General features: G+C 36.1%; 2 protein-coding genes across 5 annotated transcripts; one reads left to right on the top strand and one right to left on the bottom strand.

The window, feature by feature from the left end:
• The first annotated feature begins 531 nt into the window (after positions 1-531).
• syn-1 (syntaxin-1) lies at positions 532-4,604 on the top strand. 4 transcript variants are annotated; one of them, XM_011396889.1, is made up of 6 exons: positions 532-870; positions 1,062-1,066; positions 1,142-1,254; positions 1,317-2,087; positions 2,161-3,124; positions 3,184-4,604. In XM_011396889.1, the coding sequence occupies exons 1-5, from the start codon at positions 865-867 to the stop codon at positions 2,676-2,678; spliced, it is 1,413 nt and encodes a 470-aa protein (XP_011395191.1). In that variant the 5' UTR covers positions 532-864; the 3' UTR covers positions 2,679-3,124; positions 3,184-4,604. The 4 variants fall into 4 exon arrangements, with proteins under 4 accessions (XP_011395191.1, XP_011395189.1, XP_011395192.1 ...); XM_011396887.1 differs by having other exon boundaries at positions 2,161-3,230; XM_011396890.1 differs by having other exon boundaries at positions 1,062-1,254; positions 2,161-3,230.
• NCU02461 (hypothetical protein) lies at positions 3,020-4,639 on the bottom strand. The gene has a single exon (XM_954423.3). The coding sequence runs from the start codon at positions 4,540-4,542 to the stop codon at positions 3,442-3,444; it is 1,101 nt and encodes a 366-aa protein (XP_959516.1). The 5' UTR covers positions 4,543-4,639; the 3' UTR covers positions 3,020-3,441.
• Positions 4,640-13,108: the final 8,469 nt, after the last annotated feature.

Here is a 13,108-nt window from a genome sequence, read left to right as displayed (position 1 = left end):
GCGTTTCGTCTCAAGGTCGTCCCTTTTTGGTCTATCGGCATATCTCAGCATACCGACAAGAGGCTGACTGGTGGTACACGTTATGAGGAGTTTGAGGCACTACTGTCAAGTCGCATGGGGAAGAGTCGCACATTGGACTTTGATTATGGCAAACAGCTGGATATTAGGTATAGTCGGATGGGTGTTCACCATCCAACCAGCCAGCCAGCCAACCATCCATTTGCAAGAACAGTCCCTGATCCCAAAAAAGCATACAGTGCGCTTCTCACAGTGTGAAGAAATGATTAACAACAACAATGCTGCCAGCACTTTCATTGCTCATTCGTGTCCTCGCCACCCACATGTACTTCACGACGTATACGAATAGTGACGCCTGAACTGTTAGGCTACTGTGTACTTGTGCCATGTACATAGGAGAATGATCGTATGTAATGGGCCAGGGAGTAGGTAGCACTAGGCCCGTTTCGATCAACTCCTGAGAATCCTACGCTGCTTGGGCTCCTGTGCTCCTTCCTACACAGTACATTGCCTGGATCCTTCACTAGGCGCAGTGCTGCCCTAAAATAACCAAACCCATTTCACAGCAAGTCCGAGGTCCCGTTCTCCCTTTCCTATCAAACAGCCAATTTCCCATCCTTTAGTTCTCTTTCCTACCTAGTCATTCTCTTTATCTCGATTTGCAGTACACCATCTTTGGCATCGTTTTTTTTTTTTTTTTGTCGGCATAAGCATTCATCAAGCATCGTCACTGTCCAGTCACATTACCCACGTATACCTTCATCTCGACATCGATCTGAATAACATCCATCTCCTCTTTAAAGCGCCTGCTTGAGCATCAGCGCCTGTGCGCGTCCGCCTTCCAAGATGAGTGTGAGTGTTTCAAAACATATTCTCCTTCTCACAAACCCACCGTCTTGCTACAGAACCATGACTCCACCAATACGTCGCTCCGCCCCAGACAATTCGGATCTCAAGAGTGTCGGCCTCCCTCCTTCTTGCCAATCTTTCTGCTTCCACTGCCATCCTCTCTGAATGTATCGCTAACAATGGAAAACCATCAGTACGGGTTCGTCTACCTGACACCCCGAATAACCACGACGTCACCGTGCCGTGTTGTTTACTGACATCGATTACGGTATAGATACGGTGGAAGAGATCCTTCCTTCGACCAACGGGATGGTGCCGCTGGTGCTTATTCCCCGCTTGGTGAAAGGGACCAGTCTCCCGCCTCCTACGCCGGAGGCAATTATGGAGGTGAGCTCAGCACAAGACAAGTGTCAAAAAGCACAACCAAATTAACCATTGCATCGTATCAGGAAACAATATGGAGATGAGCTCAATCACCACTGGAGGCTTATATGGCGGTGACCCGACTGCAATTCTGAACGAGTGCCGGGACATCGACAATGGAATCGAGCAAATCGAAGCAAATCTACGCGAGCTACGAAGACTGCAGGACCGCTGCCTCGCTGAGGCGGATTCATCCGCTAGCTCATCGAGTCGGCAGCTAGACACACTCAACACGGAGACCATGGCCTTGTACCGCACCATAACTGATCGCGTCCGCAAAATCAAGTCGAGCCCTGAGGGCCGCCAGCCTCGAAACCAGGCCCAGGTTGGCCGCGTTGACCGCCGGTTGCGACAAGCGATTCAAGACTATCAGGGCGTCGAATCCTCGTTCCGCAAGAAGATGCAGGAGCAGATGGCCCGCCAGTACCGCATTGTGCGCCCCGATGCGACCGAGGACGAGGTCAAGGCCGCCGTCGAGGACACTACCGGAAACTCGCAGGTTTTCCAGCAGGCATTGATGCAGAACAATCGCGTGGGCGAGGCGAGAGCTGTGCTCAGTGCTGTCCAGGACCGTCACAAGGCTTTGCAGAGGATTGAGCAGCAAATGGTCGAGTTGGCGCAGCTGTTTGAGCAGTTGAACACGTTGATTGTGGAACAGGACGTCAAGATTCAGGCTATTGAGCAGACGAGTGAGGAGGTGGTTGACAATCTCGACAAAGGCAATGAGGAGATTGCAGTGGCTGTCCAGACGGCGCGGGCCACCCGCAAGAAGAAGTGGATGTGCTTGGGTATTTGCGGTAAGTGTTTGCCGATGCGGTGGCGTTCCAACTCGGTGCTTCAGAGAACCGTAACTAATTTCTCTCTCCTTAGTGGCCATTATCGTTGTGATTGTTATCATTGTGGTGGTATATGTTGTCGTCACCCATCCTCCAGGCGGCGGAAATCGACCGGCGCAGAACACGAAGCGTGGTCTTCTGCAACGAAGCTTTCCCGATGATCTGCAGATGAACAACGCCCGAGCTATCCAGATTGCCGCTCCCATGGCCGGCCCCATCTCTCGTATCCACAGACAGTCAAACTACGTCGTCCCTGATAGTGCCGACTCGGAGTCTCTTGTTAAGAGGCTCTCACCGGAAGCGTTCGACCGCATCATTTCGCCCTACAAACAAGCACCTGCAGGAGCGACAAACGCGAAACGATTTGTAATCACAGACGAAATCCTCGAGTTTATGGAACAGAATAACGCGGTGGCTTCTCGCGGCCCTCATAGGGCCGGAAAGCGCTTCGTCATCACGGACGAAATTCTGGAAAGTATGAGAGGCGGCCAAGTGGCAGACCATAAAAAGTTTGTTCCGGGTCATCATAACGATGCGAAGGATGGCAAATGATTGCTCTCATTTACCTCAACTATTTGCGATATCAGGTTTTGCAATGTCGGGTTTGACCATGCGCACGCTTTGCAACCTCGCAATCTATTTTTTGCGCCTTTTCTCCCTTGCATCTCTGGGGATCGACATGAGTTTGTGGAGTTAGGAGGGGGCGGTTTCTTCGTTTCTACTGTCATGTGTTTTGCGTTCTCTTCTGCACGCAGGTTGGCCGTTGGATATACAACGGATGGAATCGGGCGGTCAAGTGAGTGGCCGCTTGAATCATGTGTCTTGCTTCGAAGAGGATCGTAGCGAAGGTTAGGCAGGAGTTGCTGGTAAACTCTGCTCGACCATGCCATATTGTGAAACCTCATACTCGCTTCGGAACCTCGGTGTTTAAACATCAGCCAAGGCATTCATAATGAACAAGATCTTACTTCCAACAGTATCAGCTGTTCTCAGAAAATGTCAGTAACCGCCATGTGCCCTACAGTGTTAAACTTCCAGGAAACTCATGTTATCCTAGGACAATAGTTTACAATATGCCAACCGGAAGGAAGTGCAGCGCACCGTTCGACGCTGCATAGCTTGGTACGCCCTTCGGTATCATGTAATAGGCAGGAAGCCCTTTGAAGGTTGGTAGAAAATAATGAGGATGAGACTGCCTGGATTTGTCAAGTGGGCCCCAAGAAAACCAAGCCCGTTAGAGTCCTAGCAGAGGGCCATATACCCCAAGCACACAAAACCCACAGCCGCCCGGTCCCCCTCCCCCTATCCTCTTCACTCAATCCTGAGCACGTAAATCATCACCTTCTCGCACTTCGGCAAGAAGTGTGTCCCCTTCCCCGCTAGCTCCGCCACCACCGTGATTACGTTTGAAGCCTTGGTTGTCCATAGAGGATATACGCCGTTGCCTCTCTGAACCTGCCTCGGCGACCCTCTTTAACACTCCGATACGCCTCTCAAAGTCTTGCAGCAAAGCCGCGTAATCCTCAGGTGCAGGGGGTGCCATCGTAGCTTGCTTACCCTTACCCGTCAAAGAAGACTGCAAATCACCTTCTGGAGTGGACGACGATTTCCCGCCGCTGCCCAAACGCGATGACGATAGCAATGATGACGACGACGATGGTGGATCGATGGCTATTCCTTCAATTTTGAGCATTGAAGGACCAGTATGTAGACTTGGCGAAGAAGCTGCAAAGACCCCTCCTGCTGCATTGGCACTACCACTGCTGGCTTGATCTTCCATGCGCATCACTTGTGCCGAGACCACTGCCCAGTCGGAAGACAGGCTACTGGCCCATGCCACTTGGAGCCCATTGCCGTTGGAAGAGGGCGCCACATCAAGAATAACGGCGCGATCTCTCGGCTCCTTGTTGTAGAGTCTTTCATCATTGTCCGGACTTGGTGGGGCATCTTGTTCGCTTCTTTCCTGGTGATGGTACGCTAGTGCCGCGGTGAGGATGTCGGGGTCGTCGTCAGCAAAGACGTAGTGCACGGTCGGATGATGGATGGTCTGGCGCTGGGAGGAGTGGGTGCTGGAAGATAGAAGGGTGAAGAAGGGAGTGAACGATGGTTGGGACCCACCACCTTCTTCTCCCCCTTCCTCTCCCTTTTGTTGTTGTTGTTGCTGTTGTTGGTCAATTCCCGGTAACGTGTGCTCCTCGACGCTAGGGGGTGGTTGAGGAGACGGGCTGTGGGATTGTGCTGACGACAGGCGACGACTTTGAGGTTGAAGCTGGTCTGTCTGTACGTCGTGCTCTCGCCGTAAACTGGAGCGACTCGTCCGACTTGCGACGGATGGTCGAGGACTTGAGGAGGTGAAATAACGTGTGGCAGCGGCAGCGGCAGATCCTGGTCGATTGAAGGATTCTGGCTCGGTCATGATCACTTTCAAGGTATAGATATGGAGGCGATGATGCAAGGGGAAGGACGGCGGGATGGCGGTCGTTCGTCGTCGGTACAATGACTGGTTACCTGAGATGGTCCTGGTGTCATGGCTGAGCCAGACTGGTTGCCAAGACTGGTCCCGCAGTCCGTGCTCTTATCTGTGCCCTCTGGGTGGGTATATCCCTATCGTATTCAACCTTATTGTCTAATTGGTTATAATCCCTTCTGGGACCTACTTCCTTCTTCTATTCAGTTATTTAGTTGAATATGCACTTTCTATTCTTTTCTTGTACTCTTTATAGTTAATTGTTTATTATATTCGTTAGATTAGTAATTATTATAGCCCAGCACCATGACTGCCCAATAGAGATGGCACGGGTCACGTGGTCCCGCGCCTTCATAGTACGCCCTACTATACCCTAATAAGGGTTGGCACGCGTATATTATAAAAGGCCGCGCAGCCAGCCCACCTTTATACTTTCTCTCTTTCGATCTTTAGCTTTAATATTATATTTGAATTACACTACAACCTATCCTGAGCTGACTTACTCTCGTGATTGTGTGCGCTCCCATAGTAGTATTAGTCACTTGCCTAATCTATATATTGTAATATCTAGTTGATGTGTAGAGGTTAGGTAATTAAGTAAGAGATAGTAATAGATTGAATAGTACTAGAAATAATTAAGTAGCTAATATATAAGAGTTATAGGAGGTATATAATAGCGAGAGGTGTTACGGTACGTAGATTAGGCAAGTGGCTAGCACTACTAATCTAACGAATATAATAAATAATTAAATATGGGGAGTAAAAGAGAAGAAGAGGAAGTATGTATCTAGCTATATAACTAAATAGAAGAAGGGACTAGGTCCTAGAAGAGGATATAGCTAATTAGATAATAAAGGTAGTTGCAATAAGGATATACCTAATTAAAAGGTATAAATACGAGCACAGGCCAGTCTTAGTAGTTTTAGCAAGCAGTCTGGCTTAGCTATAATATTACCCCCCCCCCCACCCCACACAGAAGAAAGACTTAGACTTAGAGCCGACTAAAAACGCTAGAATCCTCTATTATTGTTAAGATCTATGTAAAAACCATTAGAGTTCTCAATATTAAAACTTTAATAAGCCTTAATTCTAATTCTATATAATTTCTTGAAGAAGATATAATACTAGTTCCGTAATAGCGGGACTATTTCAATATCGAACGAAAAGAAAGCGTATTATACAACGTCGTAATCCATCTAATCTATCTCTTATACTAGTAGTTAATAGCTATGAAGATATTCCTAGAACCTTAATACTATAAAGGTTTAACCTATCCTATATTTAATATCTAATATAAACGTATAATCTTGAAGTTTGAAATGCAATTATTACGCGAAGATGTACTTCACAAATAATGACAACAGAGAATGATAATGTGAGCAACTAGTTGCTGGACAGAGCAATAGTACGCAACGATTGACGACAGTCTTGTTAAAGGAAGCTGAAGACAAGAGCTGTTGCAAGCCTCAACTTGGAACCTTGTATACGACTTCGCTGAGTGTAAGTAAGATAAATATAAGGTTGGTATAATATGAATTAATAATCCGTCAACCTTAATAGAGGTTAACGGGATAAATACTCTTATATAGTAGACTACGTATTCTAGCGAGCAACTATTATAATAAGATAGAGCATCTAGGTATTTACTAATAATACCCTATAACATCTCCCCTTCGATAAAAGGAGAAGAGTGCTTGCTATTTACGTAATGTTATTAAGTTTAATTATATATATAAGAGATCCGGTTATTTATTAAAGTTTTTATTTATTCGTTTATATTTAAATTAATTACCTAATATAAAATGTACGTTTACTCGAATAGAGTATATAGTTTAATAACCTAGTACTAATCCTTTAATAATTAAATTTGTAATAAGGTATACGATTATCAAAATTATTTTCCTCTATCTCCTTATTCTTATTTATACGCTATATATTTTAATAAGAATGTTTATATCCTAGTAAAGAGTCCTTTTATTCTTAATTAGTAGGAAAATAATTATAGCGAGGAGAGTAGGTAATAAATAAAGTATTAAAGCGAAAATTAAAGCGAATTAATATTATATAAAATTTATTAAATAATCTTATTAAATTAGGTATATATTGAGGCGAAAGGTTATTAGAGTAAATACTACGAAGAGTAACGATATTAAAAAAGACTTTAAATATACGGGTTCTATTAGTAGCCGAAGTTATAGAATAGTAGTAAATACGAATTTCTTACGCCTTTCCAAATTCGGTATAGAGGGTCGTTAATTCTACTTATAGTTTTTATATAACTTTATTCTAATGTTTATTAGAGGTTATTAAAACCTTAGTTTATTTTTTTAAAGCGTTTACTAATATACCTTTAATTTCCTTACGAAAAATAAAATTAATAGGTAGGGCGGCTTCCTTATTAACCTCGATAATATAGTCGACTACCTTTTCAAGTATAGGAAGTTCGTTTAAGGCTAATTCGGTAAGTGCTACCTAAGTATAATAGAAATAATTAAATTTACCTAGTAGACTACTAATCTACTTAGGGAATCTAATATTATAATTAGAGTACTAGATAATAAGTAGTATTACTTTTGAAGGAATACGATTAGTAAAATTAGTATTTCTATTGCGTCTTTTATTAAAGGTAAAGTTAAAAGTTACTTTAATATTATGAATTAATTTATATTACGAAAAGGAATAGTTGCTGGCAAACTATCTTTTATATTCCTTCTTATTCTCTATATATACTTTAACGATCTTCTTAATTTCTATATGTAGTTTTTAATCGATTTCAATACTAAAATTAGTATAATCCTTATTGTAGTTAATAAAAGTATTAGTAAGGGTTAAATATATTTTTCCTTTATTGCTACTTTCGTTAGTAATAGTCGAATACGATTATATAATACGGGTTAGAATTTTACGTACCTTTTTCGGAATTACTTTAGTAGTTAAGGTTTTAATACGAAATAAGATAGGGGCCGGTTTAATTAAGGGTTATAAAGCTTTATAAGCTTTATTGGCCAGCTAAGTGAGCTTTCGGTACTCCTAAGTTTCGGAGAAATTAATATTATTAATATTAATAATATAGCCGTTAGGGTAGATATTATAAAGAGTAGCTAAGTAATACGCTTAAAGATATTCGTTAGTAGTAATTAGCTCCTCTATATATCCTCTTCCGAAGAGGATATTGTTAAATTTAATAGCGATTATAAGAATTAAATTGAATTCTTTATTAAAATATAATTCTTAAATTTTAATATTATTAAATTTAATAAGAGTATTAGACTCCTACTCCTACTAAAATCTATTGCAATTACTAGGAATTAAGTCCTTTAGAAGTTCGTTTAATAAAAGTATGGGTATAAAGTAAATAAGATTGCTATTAATAGAGTATAGGATTGCCGAATCTATATTAATTAACTTACTTATACGATTAATAGTACGATAAAAAATAGAGTATAGTTTATTTTCGTATAGTATAAAGAGATAGTTAGTAATTATAATTAGTATTAGGCGTTTACTATTTTCTACTTTCTTAAGGTTATAAATAAGAATTCCTTAGGTAAGTTAGAAGGATTTGCTAAGTAAACGGCCAAGGGGATTATAGGGGCGATAATTTTAATTGAAATTATTAAACGTATTAATGGTATATTTATAGTAAATATAATTAAAGAAATGTCCGAGTAAAATTAAGTTTATTTATTTAATAAAATTAATTATAAAATTGGGTAATATAACGTATATACTATCTATTCCCAAATTAATAATCTTATTAGGAATATTGTTAATAGTATAATAATTGAAGTATTTTACTATATTAGCTAATACGCCGAACTATGGGTCGTTTTCGAGTAATTGCGGGGCGAGCTGCCGGTCTACTATAAAATTATATAGATTACTGTTATAGTTAGAATTATTAACCTAATTATTAAGAGCTACAAGTAAATTATTAGTAGGCGGTAGGGAGTTTATATCGACGTCGGCTATCTTATTGTACTATAATTATAATTAGCGAGTGTAAGATAAAAGAGGATTAATAAATAACAATTAGTTTTAATAAAATTATTATATAAAGCCGTAGTAGAGTTGAATATATAGGGATAGAGTAGGTAGTAATAAGGTTGCTAGGGTAAGAAGGAGAGAGTATAAGAGTAACTAAATAATTTTAACTCTTTTAAAAATTATATATATATACTAAAACTCTTCTTTTATAAGTACTTACCTACCGGGGCCGTTTACTATATATAACTATAACTACCACTACCTTCGTATAACTATATATACTTACTTAATTAGGATAGAAACTTTTTAATTAAAGCTATAAGTAGCGTGCGGTGTATTATCCTATATACTACTAGTAATAGGCCTACCTCCGCTTGGATGTATTTTTAAGCGAAGTTTTGGAAATTTTAATAGAAAATATAGAAAATATAACTTCTATAGGAAAATCTAATATAAAAAGAATATAAAAAAACTTTAAATAAAAGAAAAGCTCTCAAACCCTTATAGTTTCCAAATAATCTCCCCCTCTTTCGACGAAAAACGTTGCATCTTCTATTAATTTTAACGCTGCATCTGTTGAGATATACCCCTAATATACTAAATTATTTTCTTATAATTGCTTTGGAACGGTAAATTTAATAGATATTCCTTATTAAACTCTTTTACTAACTCCTTCGAATTCTTTATAAGCTTACTACGTAGTTCCTATATATTGTTTTTATTCTAGTACCTGGTCTATTTGATTAAATACTATACGTTTAATAGGCCCTAGCTTCTAGTAACGAGATTTTCAATTTCCTATTCCTTCTATCCGTCTATTTTAATTAGTAATAATAATAGAATTTCGCAATTAAATGGATTAGGACCCTATACTAGTTTATAAAAATATATTACAAATATAATAAAATAAGTACGCTAAGTATTAAGTAAGTTAAATCGGTAAGTTAGTAGGCTAATTTTCTCGAGAATTTAATAAGGACCTATTTATTCTACTAACTATTTTCTCTTTAGGCTCTTAAGGAAGTAATAACCTTTACTAAAGCGTAAATAAATTTTATTGCTTATATCGAAGGTTACTAAGGAGTACTTAGAATTATATTATTCCTTCGCAGCCATCCTAGCCCAATTAATAAATTCTACGGCCTCGAATTAATATTCTTAATAAATAATTACTAAAGATTCTATAGTAGTAGTTTCTTAATTATCTAGTACAAATAAATCGAAGGCCATTCGCAGCTTAAAGCTATATATAAGCTCATTTAGTAATAATCTAATAGTAGATTGGATAGTATTATTTAAATTGTATTACAATACAGCTAATATTAACGTCTAAGGAATAACGTTTATTATATACTATATACGAATAGCTATTTTAATAATTTAATTAATTTTTTCTAATTGGCTGTCCGTTTAAGTATAATAGGCTATTAAGAATAGTAAATTGACTGCTAATACTTCGAAAATGCTCTTCTAAATTATAGAAATAAATTTAGGATTTCGGTTATTAATAATAATTACCGGTAAACTCTAATTATAAAATTATAAAGTCCGAAGCAATACTTTAGCTTATTCCCGTGCACTATAGGTGGAATAATTAATTATTAGTAGTACCTTCTTACTAAATTTGTAAGTAATAGTATATATAGTATTAAATTCTAGGAAACCTTTAAAGGCCTATATTATACCGGCCGCTTTAACTATTAATATATCGGTAACGAAGTCTATAGTAATAGTATAGAATAGTTTTAGAAATATCCGAATTAGTAATAATTCTCTAAAGATCGGTTACCTATTTTACTAATTTTAATAGTAAACTTCGCAGTATTTGACGTACTCGCGTACTATCTAGGTTTTTCGCCTTATATAGAAATATACTAAATCATCTATTATCCGATTAATTCTAAAATAGTACTTCTTATTGTATATTAACTCTAACATCTTTTATATATAAATTCGAAGAATATATAGCCGATATATATCTTAATAGTTAATATAGTAAAATAATTTATCTTCGAATAAATAAGGGCCTGCTAGTAGATTTGGGCGTTTTCCCGATTACTATATATGGATATACCTTAGAGTATTAGCTTTCTCGATCAACCGGAGAACCCTAATATATTTTAGATCCTTAGAATAAATATCGATTAATTATTAGCGAAATTCTAGTATAATAATTAGCGAAACTTAATAAATATCTAGGATAACTTTAGTATATATAAATGAAAATATATTAAAATTATTTTAATAATTAATATTTTATATTTATATAAAGTTAAATTAAATATCGGCTAATTTATTAGAAATATCATTTTCGTTAATAGTTTTAGCAGTTAATAACCTTAATAGCGTATCTAGTATAATATTTAATAGGCTAAGAATATAGAATATATTTAAATTGAATTGGGATACCTAATTAGCAGTATTTATAAACTTTAGGTTAGCCTTAGCTAAATCTATTGTATATAATAAGGTATGCTTAACAATTCCGGCGGTAGAAGTATAGTTAATAATAATATTAATATAATATTCGTTAAATTGAATTATTTTTCGGAGCTTTCGTAATATTTAAATAATAACTACGATTTCTACTTCCGTAGAACTATACTTCTTCTCGGTAGAGGATATTAATTTTAATAGGAAATATACAAATTTAATTATAGCTAATAGGATTTTACTTATTCCGGGAATAGATTCTCCGTCCTATAAGCACTTAAATTAGAAAATATAAACGCTATATACTAAACCACTAGCGTTAATTTTAATAAATAGCGTTTCGCTCTTTATATAGTAAAAAAAATATATTTAATTATACAAATTTTCCTATATAATACGGAAAGCTTCGTATTCTTTTAGGGTTAATTCAAATTTAACCTTAGAAGTATATACTCGCTTTATTTATTTTATCGAACCTACCTATAAATTACCCGATTCGTAAATTCATTATAGTAGTTCTATCTTTCTTCGATTGAATAGTTCCTCCTTAATAGCGAACTACAGTATACTTTAATATAGCTAACTAACTATATTAAAATAGGTTTTAAGATTATTAAGTATATTGGGGAAGGTTAATTTCTAGAAGGCTTTAATACAATCTTCCGTACGTTTACAACCCTTTCCATCGATAATACTATTAAATAATTATATAAAAGGATATCCTATAAAAAATTTATTAGTACTAATATAAATATAATACTTATTAAGAAGGTCTATAATAATAGTAAGGTAGGCTAAGTATTCTTCTTAAGTATTATTAAAAATAATAATATTATTAATATAAGTACGTACGAATAAATAGTACTCGAAGAATAACTAGTCTATAAAGTATTATATAAACGCTAGAGAGTTTTTAAAGCTTATTAATATAATATTAGACTATTTAAAACCTTAGGGGTTAATAATTACTATATAGTTGCAATACTTAATAAAAATAGGTAATTAATAGAAAAATCTAGCGGCGTTAAAGATTAAGAAGAATTTCTTACTAACTATAGCATTAATAATATCTTTTTAGTCGGGCAAAGAATATATATTTAATACAGTAATACTATTAAGCGGGCGAAGATCAACTACTATACGTCCCTTATCGACTCTATTAATTTTTCTCTAAATAATAAATATTAAGTAAGTAATAGGAATTAGTTGTAATATAAATAATATTTTACTTTAGGCGTATATTTTATTATACTCCTTATTAAAGAATTCGCAATCCTTAGTACCTAAAGGGTAAAGCCTAATAATTCTCTACTAGTTTTACTATCCCTCAATTAAATTAATACGTATTTTATTTTCTTCTTTTATTAGTATAATCCCTCTATCTTTAAAAATATTAAATTATTTATCTAGGAAGCTTTTAATTTGCTTTAAGAAATCGGGATTTATATTATAAATATTAATACTTACTTCGGAAAGAATAATTTTAATATCAATAGGCTTAGTAATTCTGTAGGAGGGTACTTCGAAAGTATTTTTCTTAAGGGCCTCTTCCTTTTCGTCCTTAGTAATTCTATTAATAAATATAGCGTATTATTCTTAAGTAAGTCCGATTTAGACCTTAGGGACGAAAAATACTATATTCGAAGTATTAATTAATATAGTTGTTTCGCTAACTTTATATAATAATCGTATAATTATACGTACCCGAATTCTTTTAGGGATAAATACTAATTCTTTAGATTAATTTAGAAATAATACAATTTTATAAGTCTTACTATTTATAGTAGCGTTTAATAAATAAGGGTATTACGTATAAAAATTATAAGTAGAACGTTTACTTAAATTATACTAATTATTAAATTAGGCGTTATACTTTACTAGGATAATTCCTAATTACCCTCTTAATAATAGAGTATTAGACTTAGTAAAAACTTCGGTAATAAGAACGTCCTCCCCTACTTCAATTCTTTTAGAATAGACTTTACTCTAAACTTTTATATTAAAGATTAATTTAAAAGAATATAGAACGGTATTGAAGTCCAACTTCGCGCTATAATAGCGAAGGAAGTCTATTCCCAATAGTATATTTAGGCCC

The sequence above is a fragment of the Neurospora crassa genome, linkage group VII (genome assembly GCF_000182925.2).
Source record: "Neurospora crassa OR74A linkage group VII, whole genome shotgun sequence".
NCBI lineage: Eukaryota > Fungi > Ascomycota > Sordariomycetes > Sordariales > Sordariaceae > Neurospora > Neurospora crassa.
Note: the sequence above shows the minus strand (reverse complement) of the source record. Positions and strands in the feature narration are given on the sequence as shown.

What these genes read in the sequence shown, in the direction of transcription:
- syn-1 (XM_011396888.1), top strand. Translation starts at nt 1,047, where the DNA reads ATGGAAAACCATCAGTACGG. An exon ending in ATGGAAAACCATCAGTACGG is followed by an intron (nt 1,067 to 1,141) that starts GTTCGTCTACCT and finishes ATTACGGTATAG; the next exon opens with ATACGGTGGAAGAGATCCTT. An exon ending in GATGTGCTTGGGTATTTGCG is followed by an intron (nt 2,088 to 2,160) that starts GTAAGTGTTTGC and finishes CTCTCTCCTTAG; the next exon opens with TGGCCATTATCGTTGTGATT.
- NCU02461 (XM_954423.3), bottom strand. Translation starts at nt 4,542, where the DNA reads ATGACCGAGCCAGAATCCTTCAATCGACCAGGATCTGCCGCTGCCGCT.